This window comes from Bos indicus, chromosome 11 (assembly GCF_029378745.1).
Source record: "Bos indicus isolate NIAB-ARS_2022 breed Sahiwal x Tharparkar chromosome 11, NIAB-ARS_B.indTharparkar_mat_pri_1.0, whole genome shotgun sequence".
NCBI classification, from domain to species: domain Eukaryota; kingdom Metazoa; phylum Chordata; class Mammalia; order Artiodactyla; family Bovidae; genus Bos; species Bos indicus.
In genome coordinates, this window is record NC_091770.1 from 38,188,738 (window position 1) to 38,201,558 (window position 12,821).

A 12,821-nucleotide genomic window follows, 5' to 3' on the forward strand; every position below is an offset into this window, starting at 1 on the left:
TTTGAATTATGTGATAAGAAGTAGTCTTGAAATACCTTTTTATTTTAAATGCTTCTTTTTGGTTTTCAAATAGTAGTATTTAACTCTGGGATTATAAAAATTGACAATGTTTTATATCATTCATTAAAAGGGATTTTACTTGAGACAAATACTGTATTTATGATAAGTGCACTGATATGAATCATAAAACTTTAATAATGCCATGTTTATTAAAAATATGCAGGAACTTTGCATAACTATTTGTTGATACTCCTAGGAAATTTTTTTTTTTCTTAAATTATACCTAAGAGTCCCAAATGGAAAATTATTTTTAAATGAACCTATTTTGTTGCCATGGGTTACAAATAATGTGATTTCTTTGGGCTAAAATTATTAAATTGTTATTATCTAAACTGTGTGAAGTTCCTTTAAAGTAAATTTCTTATAAATATCTATTATATCTCAAATTTAAAGCATCAAATGTTAAAGAAGTTTATTTTTAGTTATTAGAAAAAAGAATAGTAACAGATTGTATTTGGGTTGGGTTTTTCTCTTCAGAAGTTGGTCATGAGAAATTAATCATTTTTAATTTACTGGCAAAGAAACAGAATCACATAATTCTAGAGCTGGAAGGGAACTTAATATATCAAAGAACAGGATAAATGTGTAAACATTAAAAATCTGTAAACTTTACCACAAGGATGAATTTCCCAATTTACTTTTCATATTCTCAAAATGAAATATTGACCTTAAAATTTGATTAAAAATGAAGAGTGCCCAAAGGAGTTTTGAGAAAATTGTAACTGGATGAACAACATCCTTAACATGAAACAGTTACCGTAACCCTGCAAACTGGTTGGTGGGGTGCCATCGTTTTCACATGGAGTGGTGAGCCATATTTAAAATGTCAGAATTTTAACCTCAAATGAACTTGCTAAGATTTTGCAGGGGGACTGGAAGGCTGAGGCATTGGAGTCAGGAAGATCTGCTCAGAAACCCTTGGAGTGATTAGAGAGGTGCTAAGAGCCAGTTTAAAGGAAGAGAGTCAGGGACATGAGAAAGCAAAGATAACACACGGGACACTGTGAAGAGAGAAATGGCAGAATTCAGAGAAAGACTTCATATAGGCAATGAAAGAAAAGGAAAACATAAAGGTGACCTCACACTGTCTTCCTGGAAATTTGCAAGAATGGTACAACTTATTGGTTGTATACATGGTACAAGGGTGGGAGGTTGGGGTCACTTCTCAGATACTTATGGGTCTTAGTTTTGATGCAAATCTTGTGAATGTAACAATAAGGAATTCAGGGTTTTTGAAAAGTTCTGTAAGAATTAATTTTTCTATGTACAATTAAATAGCTATCACTGATTTGTAGTATCTAGTGTGTGTGTGTGTGTGTGTGTGTATGTGTGTGCAGGCAGGCTTGTATTTTGGTGGTCACATATAACTCTGTTAGAGTCTGTAATTTTTATCTGAGTGACTTTAGAGAAGCTAATTCATCTCCCTGGGTCTCACTTTTCTGTAAAATATGGAGATAAATATTAATCTTACCAAGTATCAATATTACCAAGAGGATTATGAAATAATGCATACAGGAAGGCCTTACACAATGCCTGCACATAAAAACTCTTTAAATGTTGGCTTTCTTTCCAAGTGAATTACTATCAAACAACAACAAACTTGAACCAAGTTTGCTAAGGCTGCCCTCAGGATACTTACTCTTAGGTAGAACTCTCCGTTTTCATTTCCAGATTTAATCCGAAAAGTGTTGATAGTGTTGGCATAAATGGTTGTGGCCTGTATTTGGAAGATGTCTGATGGTACAGACCTATCAGATCGAATGCTCATATATTTGTAGACGATGGATTGAGGAATTTCTCGGCACATTGCATTTGAGACTGGGCAAACACATCGGCTGCAGAGACAAAAGTATTCACTGTTAGGCTTGGTAAAATCAGAAGATTCTCAGTTTCAAAAGTTCTGGTTTTTCTTACTTCTCTGATGTTAGAACATAGGGATCTTGACAAGGATTTCGTGGGTAACAACGGAAGCCGCCATGATAATTCCAACACATTTCATCTTCCCGACATTCATTTGTGGTCTCACACTCATTTATATCTGTAGAGATGCAGAGTCAAAGAGTTTACTGATATAAGTAAATTGCCTAAGTGGCAGATGCCAGTTTGCCACCAGAAGGAGGTATATGAGAATCTGGACTGTTTAATTTGATTTTAGACCTAAAACTTGGTGGGACCTGAATTCATTGCATTTAATTCAGAACAGATGTAGTGAAACCATTCTCAACTGATTAGTATGTGTCATTTCATTGTATTTTATCAAGCATCTATTATTCATCTGTTGAATTCAAAGCCAAATGCTAGGCCATTGACTTTGCTTAAATAAAAGTGAAAGACACCACTTCTTGGGGGATTAGAGAAGGCTGAAGGAAGGAGGAGCCCTCTCAACTTGGCCTAGATAGGATGGTTAGGTGGTGGTTAGATAGGATTTTTATCATGGAGGTGGGGAGGGTCTTCCAGGGTGAGAAAGCAGCAAACAAAAACTCTGGAGATGGAAGTTTATTGTCAGGCTCATGAGCTTGAAGAGAGGGAAAAGCTAGAATGTGATTTCAGTAAGGTGTAGCGTGCTGCTGGATAGTTGGTACTCTGGGAGTGGGTTACACTGTCCTTAAGAAGCTGTTTACAGGAAAAGAAATGAAGCTATGAAGCATTCCAGCATGTGAAAGTGAAAGTCGCTCAGTTGTGTCTGACTCTTTGCAACCCCATGGACTATACCATCCATGGAATTCTCCAGGCCAGAATACTGGAGTGGGTAGCCATTCCCTTCTCCAGGGGATCTCCCCAACTCAGTGATTGAACCCAGGTCTCTCACATTGTGGGCAGATTCTTTACCAGCTGAGCCACCAGGGAAGCCCAAGAATACTGGAGTGGGTAGCCTATCCCTTCTCCAGCAGATCTTCTCGAACTGGAAATCTAACCGGGGTCTCCTGCATTGCAGGCAGATTCTTTATCAGCTGAGCTACCAGGGAAGCCCATAGAATGCGGCTATTTAAAGATCATGGGGAAGAGGAATTAAGGAAGGGGCTGTCAGCAGTGAGAAGCAACCCAGGAAAATGCAGTTCAAGGAGGTCAGAACAAGAGAGAGTCTCAGGAAGGAGGGTTGTGGAAAGGTCAGGCTGGACAAAGACTGAGTTTAGACTTGGGAATCAAGAGTTCCCAGATGACATCTGAGAGAACAGTTTCTCCAGAGAACCATTACAACAATGACAAAAATTATATTAATATGCATATCCTTATATGTGCCTTCCTTTACATTTGAATAGTGGTAAGTTTATCCAATATAAGTCTTTTCTGAATCATTCCTTCCACACAATCAATTTTCATTCATTAATTTACTTATTCCATAAATAATTTACTGAATTCTTATTAACAAGGCAGTCATGGCCTAGCTGCTGGGATGTGATCTCTTTCTTCCCTCTGAATTCTTATATCTCATTTTTCCTCTTTTGGGGCCTTTATTGGTTTCTGTTTTGCATTATTGAAATCTGCATGTTTGTTTCAATCCATTAGCTTGTAAACTCCTGGAGGGTAAGCGCCATTGTGCACATCTTTTTATCCCTTTATCACATAGCATGAATGCACTGGAGGCACCTGGATTTTAGCAAATATTAAACTGAATGTGAGAGTTGGACTATAAAGAAAGCTGAGCACTGAAGAATTGATGCTTTTGAACTGTGGTGTTGGCGAAGACTATTGAGAGTCCCTTGGACTGCAAGGAGATCCAACCAGTCCATCCTAAAGGAGCTCAGTCCTGGGTGTTCATTGGAAGGACTGATGTTGAAGCTAAAACTCCAATATTTTGGCCACCTGATGTGAAGAGCTGACTCATTTGAAAAGACCCTGATGCTGGGAAAGATTGAGGGCAGGAGGAGAAGGGGATGACAGAGGATGAGATGGTTGGATGGCATTACCGACTCAATGGACATGAATTTGGGTAAACTCAGGGAGTTGGTGATGGACAGGGAGGCCTGGCATGCTGCGGTTCATGGGGTTGCCAAGAGTTGGACACGACTGAGTGACTGAACTGACTGACTGAAACTGAACTAAGTTGCTCTTCACACAACGTGTGGAGATAGTGAGAAAGATATCTCTATGTGGCATGAAGGAAAAACAAATAAGGGTTAAGTGGCTGACTTAAGTGTATACAGATAGTGACAGGCATCTTTCCACCACAAGGTACTGCATCCTCTAAATGAGAAGAATTCCATTCTTTGTCTTTGGAGAAAAAAAATTTTCTTTTAGCTTCCAAACTGGCAAGAGCTCTCTGGAACCCAAGAGGAGACTGGAAAAGCCATGCAGTTTCCAAGAGTCAGTTACAAAAAGTATCTTCTTTTGGACTGGCTATGGCTAAAGAAAGAACTTAGATTCCTCAGAAGAAATCACAGCTGACTTGTCCTTTCAATATTTTTCCCTTTTTTGAAAAATAAAGATGCTGTTTAGTTAGCTACAGGACTGGTTTGTTATATGGAGTCCAAAAGTGGCAAAAGGAAACTTTATGTAATAATTTTATTTATTACTTCCAGTAATTTACAGCCTAGCATAATCAGCTCCTTAATCATTTTGGAGGGTTTTTCAGAAATGATTAATAGTATTAAAATATTTCATGAGTGTGTCTGTGTATCTGAGTACGCTGTCTCTCTCTCTGTTTCTCTTCCTCACCACTGTCCCTTTCCCCTCCCCACACCAACCAGCACATACACAGAGAGTTTTCATTTTTGCAAGACTGTGGAAATGAGAACAGTTATTTCATCCCCCAAATAAACTTTTTAGGGGAAGGTGAGAATCGAAACTCTTTTGGTATTAATTTAACCTGTGGACTGTTGGAAAGGGATGCTTTCAGTGGGGTAAACCAATTGTTTGATACCTTAAAAGAATGGTCTCTTTCACAAAAAATGTTTTAGTTTAACAAATACTCTTCAAGATATAACACTGATGAATCCCTTATTTGTAATTCCACTGCATTTCACCTTTCATCATAACAGATATAAATGTTTCCATAAAGTAGGCAGGTAACTGACTGTTAACTTGTTTCGGTCTTTTGCTGGGTATCAAGTCCATTTATGATTAGAAAAACACATAGATATTTGTTTGAAGGGCTCGAGGGATATTGGTTAAGATAACCCTCTGGCTAACATTTTCCTGCATGTAATATTCATGTTAAAAGTCTCAATTAGAGTTCAGAAAATAAAACCTTTGGAATGCAATGTTTTTCCACAATTAACATTACAGAGTCTCTAGTAACCTTGAAAGGGGTAGATGTTACTTGTGTAATGAACTACATTCTGATTATGCTTATGTTTTGTGGTTAGATTCTAGTTGAATAATCACATGCATGCTATAAACTATCAGGTAATAGATGTTCCTGTGAGTTAATATTTCCCTGCAAAATCATGATGCAGACTCAGAATCCTGTCTTCTTTCCTAGATATTTTCTTTTCTTAACAAAATTTTACTGTCCTAGAAAAAATTTGCTACTGGTCATTTATATTGCTAGGTAAATTTCATAAAAACACCTTGAATTTTCCAGACTTTATAGTTTATAGTTTTTCTGTGTATTATTCCATTTCATTCCCTCAACTCCCTTTTCCAAATGAGAAAGTTCAGGCTCAGAGAAGTCTGATAGTTTATTAAAATTGTATAGATAGAATGTCATATAGCTGGGTCTTCAACAGATTTTGTGTCTTCAAATTCATTCATTTTTTTCCACTTATTTATATAAACGTGTTTGTACCAATTTTTCCAGGATTTTCAAATCTCTTAGAGAAATTCTGAAATCATCCTATGTAGGAGCTGCATCTTTTCTACCTATATGTCACTATGTAGATCACCTGAATATTTATTTTAAAACTGGATTGAAAGACATTAGCTATTTTTAGATTAATAGTTTTTTTTTTAACTGAAGAATTCAGGCACATTTAATACATATGATGCTGATTTTGTCAACACTTATTACTATCCAGTTTATAATTCTAGTGTTTTAGAGAATTGAGATCTTTTTGAGGTACACCTAACCACACATTAAGCTTATATTCTATACTGAAATTCATGGCAAAATATTTTAATAATTGAATCATTTTTGGTGGATGATTAGAAGATGTATATCACAGGAATTATGTAGGCTATTTAGAAGGCATATTAATATTATATTAAAATTATTTCTATTTTAGGAAAAAATTATGACTTTAAATTTCAAAGAAAGATAACACTGAATATCCTCTTTATGAGGTGTGCATGTCTCATGATCAACAGGGGAAAAAAGAGCTCAAATTGTAAAAAACGAGAGTCTGTGGTAGAGATTCCAATACTTCCTCCCTGCTTTTCTTGGTTAAAACTTAACAGATATGAAAACAATAAACTTACCCTGACATGTTCTACCTCTCACCACTTGGTATCCTTGGGGGCACATACATGAGAATTTCCCAGGTTCGTTGACACATTGATATTGACACAGGTAGCTCGAGGTTCTGCATTCATCAATGTCTGTTGAACCAGACAAAAGCAACAACATAGAGTTGAATACTTACATGTCATTATTTTGGTTTTTTTTTTCAAACATTGTGATCTCTGAAACAGAAATGCAATACTTTATAAGAGGCTCAAATGCAAGTTCTAACAATATCAGCTTAGTTCTCATGGAACTTCACAGAGCAGAGAATTTTCTTACCATCAGTTTTACTCAATTACTGCTGACACTTTGGCAAATCCTGGAACTAGCCATCCTAGCTGAGCAGACTGAAAGAAGTGGTTTGTGGTTGATGATCCTGTGTTGTGCTTGGCAGACCCACCCTTGATGCAGATTCATATTTGCCTTCTCAGAAATTGGGTGGCTGTGCTTCCAAGTTCATCTGAGTTTTGAACTCTAAGTTTCATCCCTGTGCTAGCTTCTAGAAGTTGATGCCCTGGCAGAAGGCTTTGCATTTCTCAATGGTGCTGTTCTTATAGTTTGCTCAGGAGGGCAGAGGCAGCCATCCAGAGCCAGCCCCTTTTGGTTTTGAGCGCAGTGGCATGATGGGAGGCCTCTCAGTGTAGGGTATGATCTTTGTGGCCCCAAGTAAAGCTGGGACAGTTTGTGAGGAACTCAAGAGCATGAAGTGTCAATGGCATCCCTTGGGATGTCTTAGGCCATTTGACGTGCACAGTGGAGCAAGCATGTACAGTGGACTCTGATGGTGATCCTTCTAGTTAGATGGCCCTCTTCTTGATCATGTGGAGAGTGAAATGAAGGCACCTTAAGAAATGTGCCCCGAGCATGCAGTGGCAGGGATGCCTAGGGCCAGATCTTTTGGTTTCTATTCTAGTGTTCCTGACATGCAATCAGCTACTTTTGAACTTAAATATGCCACTAGTCCCCTGGAATTCTCATTAGACACAGAATTTGATTCAGTAGGTCTGGGCTGGGGCGTAAGAGTCTACAATTTCACAGGCCCCTAGGAGGTGCCAATTCTGCTGGCCCATCACACTAGAGAAGCAAGATACTAGAGTACCCTTGCTAATTATCAGACCCAGCCTACATCTAGTATTTCAATTATTTTTTCTTCTTTCTTTTGATAACATACTAAAAAGACAGTGTTATAAGTGAACTAAGTTAACTGGATTTTAGAACATAATAAAAATTTGCTTTCTTAAACAGGTATATACTTGGATAAAGCAACAGCAAAGACAGGAACTGTGCTATTACTACCAATTATTTGGATAATATTTTACCTTCACAGTTGAGCCTGTCACTGCTTAGCTCATATCCTTGATTGCACTGACAGATGAATGAACCAAGAATGTTGTAGCATTGCTGAGCACATTGATTGCTGGCATCACATTCATTTATATCTGAAAGGCAAGGTCATACACACTTATATATTTATGTCTTTAAACATAGCCTTGGTCTTTTGTACCTATGTCATCTGATGATAAGTGAGTAATTCCCTAGCTGGATTCTTTGCCTTGCAGAAGCTCACTGGAGAACATCCATTCAGGTTTCATATTTATTGGAACAACTTCAAACATCTGTCATGTACTTTCAGAAATTCCAGAATATTTTTTTTTCCTGGGAATGATGGTTAGTTTGGTGTTTGATGAATCTTTACAAAAGAATTTAATGGTTCTAATAAATATACATTCCAGTATCTATTTTCTTTTATTGTTCAAATGCAAAATGCCAAGTCTATAAATAATTGATATAAGACACATACTGATACGGTCTCTCAGCATGCTGTAGTGAAGATTTATCTGTGCTATTTATTACTTTTTAAATGGGTCCTGTTAAATTCCATTACAATTATAACATAAGCCTTTGAGACCCATACAGAGTTTTGCAATGCTCTAAGGCACTGAAAATATTGTGAAAAGGCATTTTTCCTGCACTAGATTTTTTCCATGTCATGCCAATCTTAAAATTGTGTGCCGTGACATTGCATTCTGAAAGGGTAGAAGAAGCATGTGAAAATCAGATGCACTCTCAGCAGAAAGTTTATGTATCTGAACTTGTAGTAACCCCTTTGGCACCTTCAGTGTTTGTATCACACACTGTTGACTAACTGGTGTGTGTATATCAATTGATCTATAGTTAAAACCTTTTCTTGATACTGTCACAGAGGAGAACTAAAACCAAAGTTAAAATTTTTTTCCATTTACATCTTGATGTGTTTTTAAAAACCAGATTGGTTACTGTCCTTTCAGCTTTGGGGAAGTTGATGGAAACCATGAATATAGAAAACTGGAGATACTGCTGGGAAGACAGAAATTGGTTGGCTGTTTCCAGAAGACTTACCTACACAGGTATAGTTGTTTGCTGCCAACTGAAACCCAGGATTGCACTGGCAATAAAATGATCCTGGTGTGTTCACACATCTTTGGTGGCAATATGGAGGGATGGTGCATTCGTCTACATCTAGGTTATTAAGCACACACGCAAAGAGAACCAAATTACCGACTATCCAAATTACTATTATTGATCTGTTTAGTCTCAAGTTCTCAGCAGAGCATTATCTAGAAAACCTGGAGACCTCATTTTAAAAGTAATTATTTTTCTTTTTTAAAAAATTAGGGTATCTGTGCTTTAAATATACTTTTGTATGCTCTCTGTAGCTAAATGAGATGTTAAGAACAAAGACTTCCTAAACCTGGCTGGATGGGTTGAGATTTAAAGAGGGAAAAGTAATTAAGACTATTTCACATATAAGTGAGAATGTAAGGCTGCGAATATAAAAGGTTATTTATAATTAAAGAAGTAGAAAAGAACTATGGAAGAATTGAGATATAGTATAAAACTAAGAAAGGAGGCTGTTGCTCAGCTGGTGACCTTGGTGAAGTCACTCAAATGTTCACTAGTTCGTTTTTCCTTCCGTATAATGTAGACAGTAATGCTTGCTATGTGTATCTTATGAAGTTTCTGTGAGAATCAAGTGAAAGAATGCTGTGGAAGGAATGGGATACTAAACAAGTTACTTTTTGAGAGTGCCCTTCTGACACACTGATCAAGTGTTCCAGCCTGTGTCCTCATATAAATATTTCCAACTATAAAATGTTCAATTGAGAACTTGCAGAATAGAATTAATATTTTAGAAGCATAATAAAATTTCATTAATTTACAACTGTACACTTTGTGACAACTCAAATATGGCATGTGTAATTTAAAATAATAATTATATACTATCAATGCAATGATACTATCTTATGGGAAAAATGAAAACAAAACATAACTTTCTGCTGAACTCTTCTGGTATTTTAATAACTACAAGTGTGGGAGGCAGAGTGCTCAAGTAGGTAGTGTACCACGAGGTAACCTGAGTTTAAGTCTTTGTTCCAGCATTTACTAGCTTGGTCTTAACCTCTCAGAGCTTCCATTTCCTCTTTTGTGAGTAATAATACAACAATGTGGTAGGGTTGTTGGGAGGATAACATGAGATGATATAGGTGAACTTCCTTGCACAAAATAGGCAAAAACAAATGGAAGCTATTATGAATAAGCTGCAAATATATGTGATTTAACTTGAATATTAAATAAACAATAACAATGTTCACATAGCTTCCCTCCTAATTTATTTAGCTGTCTGATCAGATGTCATGTCAGGGAGGCCATTTCTGTCCATCCATATAAAATAACTTCTGCTCCATCTAACCCCTAATCCTGCTTTATATTTCTTTTTAGCCAGTGACACTCCCTGCCATTGTGTTATGTGTTTATTTGCTTCTTGTCTGTCTTCTTCACTATAATGCATGGCAAATAAGATCCATTTTCTCCCCATGAGGTAGAGATAAAGTATTTTTTGTCTGTTGTGTGCTTAATACCTAGAATAGGGTCTGGCATGGTAGGTGCTCAGTAAACATTAGTTGAACGAATGGAAAGTTCATACTAATTAAGAGCAGTTGTGAAACAGTTCTTCCTAGTACCTAGTATCATAGCCAGGTGACAATATCAATAGCTAAGTTATGTAATTGGTACTTTCTAATAGCTCCACGAGGGCCGTGATTCTGTAAAATCTGTTTGTTTGCCACAGTGGTCCAGCACCTAGCACACAGTAAGCCCTCAATAAATATTTGATGAATTAATGGTGCATGTCTTTTCAACAAGTAAACATTCATTGAATCTTTGTTATTTGTTAGCACTGTGGTTGGCAGTGTAGGTTTACACTGCTAAACATATGATGATGATCATATGTATATTCTACTCCATCTTGTATGGAAAGCAGGCATGAAAACAAATTATTGTGTGGAATTATAAGATCAAAAATAGAAAAGTGTACAAGAGATAGAGGGAGCACCATTCCACGTGACTTGCTGAACACTGCTGGTGTATTTGGAGCAGTCCACAATGAATAAGTATAGAAATTGGGAGCATGTGTTTAGGAACAGCAATTTAGTGTTACTGCAACATTCTTATTGTACTCTATAGAAGTATTGATCTATAACAGGTTAGCAATTTACAAAAAGAATCCTTCAAAGTTTGAGAATTATTGGCATAGAAGAAGGAGTGACTATATTTGGGGAGATCATGGAACACTTCCCAGAGGAAGTGACCTTGACCTGGAATTTAAGATTTGAATAGGAGTTTGTCAGAAGTGCATGTCTCTGGTACTGAGAGCTTATACAGAGGTAGCAAAGTGTGACACTGTGTGATGTATTGGGGAACTATAACTCGTGGGACAAAGCTAAAGTGTAATTGTTTTGGCAGAAGAAGGGTGTTGTTACAACAGAGTTGGGCGAGGATAAGATGGGGAAGATCTTATATGCTATTGAGGAATGCAGTGTTCATTCTGGGGGTGAGAGCAACAGCAGGGAAGTCACATGATTAGTTCTGAATTTAAGGACATCTCCTACTGTATCATAAAGACCTCTAACTATATGTTCCATTTGCTTTGATTCTTCCCATAGTAGGCTGGGTTTGTTCTTTTTCTATACTTATTATACCCTCAGTTGTTTATTTTCCTAATACAACAGGCAAAACTTTGGTGCCTATGAATTTGTCCAAACAATTTTCTCCTAAATCACAGCTTCAGTCACTGCAAATTCCTGGTCCTTCATCAGAGACTGGACTAACTAGCCCCAGCACCTAGCAGAGCCCCAGGGCAGAGAGAGCAGGGCCAGGGCCTATGAGAGCTCAGAGTGGACACCCTGACACCAACAGCTCACATTCACTGGTGAAAACTGAATGTGGCGTTGCCTGTCCCCAGAGATTTTTATCCTCTGTTCCTAAGAGAAAATAAGAACTCTTCATTGATTTAATGGTACGAGGAAGTATGTAAGTCAGTGGACAAAGGGAGTCAATTACAGAGTTTCATCCTAGTGCTGGGCCTCAAGATTGCACCCAGAACACTTTAGTTGACTTCTTATTTGCCAGCCTCCCTATATTGTATTCTTCCAGTCATTCAAAATGCATGCATTGAACATCTACTTGGCCGGCAGACTTCAGGGACTGGGGAGACAACAATGACACAAACCAGACCTGGACCCTGCCCTCAGAGAGCTCAAGTAGAGCTCTCAAGGAGGGCTCACGTGTTGCGGTTCTAGTACTGGAGCCACTTGTAACATAAAGAATGTTTAGTACAAGTCTGTTAACTCATTACATAACAATGGCATACAACTATTCAACCCAGGGCCAGGCACCATTCTAAGCATTCCTGCACATGAGCTCTTAAGATAGGGGCTGGTTTTATTTCCACAGTACAAAGGGAAGAAGTGAGACACAGAGGATTTAGGTAACTCAAAGTGAGTTAGGGATGGAGCTGGGATTTGAACCTTACTATTCGCTCTATAGAGCCTCCCAGGTGACTCAGTGGTAAAGAATCCACCTGCCAATAAAGGAGATGCAAGAGATGCAGGTTCCATCCCTCGGTTGGGAAGATCCCCTGGAGTAGGAAAATGGCAACCAGCTCCAGTACTCCTGCTTGGAAAATTCCATGGACAGAGGAGCCTGGGGGACTACAGTCTGTGGGGCCACAAAGAGTCAGACACAACTGAGTGACTGAGCACACACACAGCACACATTTGCTCTGTAAGCTATGTTACACTAAAACCTAGTGAATGAAGCCCACAGCATCTGTGTTTTACAGCTAGGACACCAAATATCTAACTTAAATGATTCTCCTCTTTGCTTTTGTGGTCTCACTCATACCCTAAGTTTCTGCTTTTGCTTAGTCTAAGATGTAACTGACACGTTGATATCTAGACTATGCTTGACCTATAAAGTTGTTTTTTTTCTCATTAATATGGAAAATGGGTTGGTAGTCAATGAAAGAATAAGCATTATCATTCTGCAAATAAAGATGAGT

General features: G+C 37.7%; 1 protein-coding gene and 1 long non-coding RNA gene across 6 annotated transcripts in view; one reads left to right on the forward strand and one right to left on the reverse strand.

Moving 5' to 3' along the window:
• The window catches only part of LOC109566091 (uncharacterized), a 476,832-nt gene that overhangs the window by 193,269 nt on the left and 270,742 nt on the right, over nt 1-12,821 (forward strand). The window contains exon 4 of one of the 3 annotated variants that reach the window (XR_011569249.1): nt 8,731-8,829. The exons of the other annotated variants lie outside the window; for them this stretch is intronic. This is a non-coding gene — a long non-coding RNA (uncharacterized lncRNA). The remainder of the gene's footprint in view (nt 1-8,730; nt 8,830-12,821) is intronic. 3 annotated transcript variants of the gene reach the window in all.
• EFEMP1 (EGF containing fibulin extracellular matrix protein 1) overlaps nt 1-12,821 on the reverse strand; it is a 69,619-nt gene that overhangs the window by 5,126 nt on the left and 51,672 nt on the right. For 2 of the 3 annotated variants that reach the window (XM_070798686.1, XM_019970177.2), the window contains exons 6-10: nt 8,822-8,941; nt 7,762-7,881; nt 6,418-6,537; nt 1,975-2,098; nt 1,700-1,895 (exon numbers count right to left, since the gene is read on the reverse strand). In XM_070798686.1, coding sequence (XP_070654787.1) covers nt 1,700-1,895; nt 1,975-2,098; nt 6,418-6,537; nt 7,762-7,881; nt 8,822-8,941 — 680 coding nt within the window. The remainder of the gene's footprint in view (nt 1-1,699; nt 1,896-1,974; nt 2,099-6,417; nt 6,538-7,761; nt 7,882-8,821; nt 8,942-12,821) is intronic. The other variant, XM_070798687.1, reaches the window with a different exon arrangement.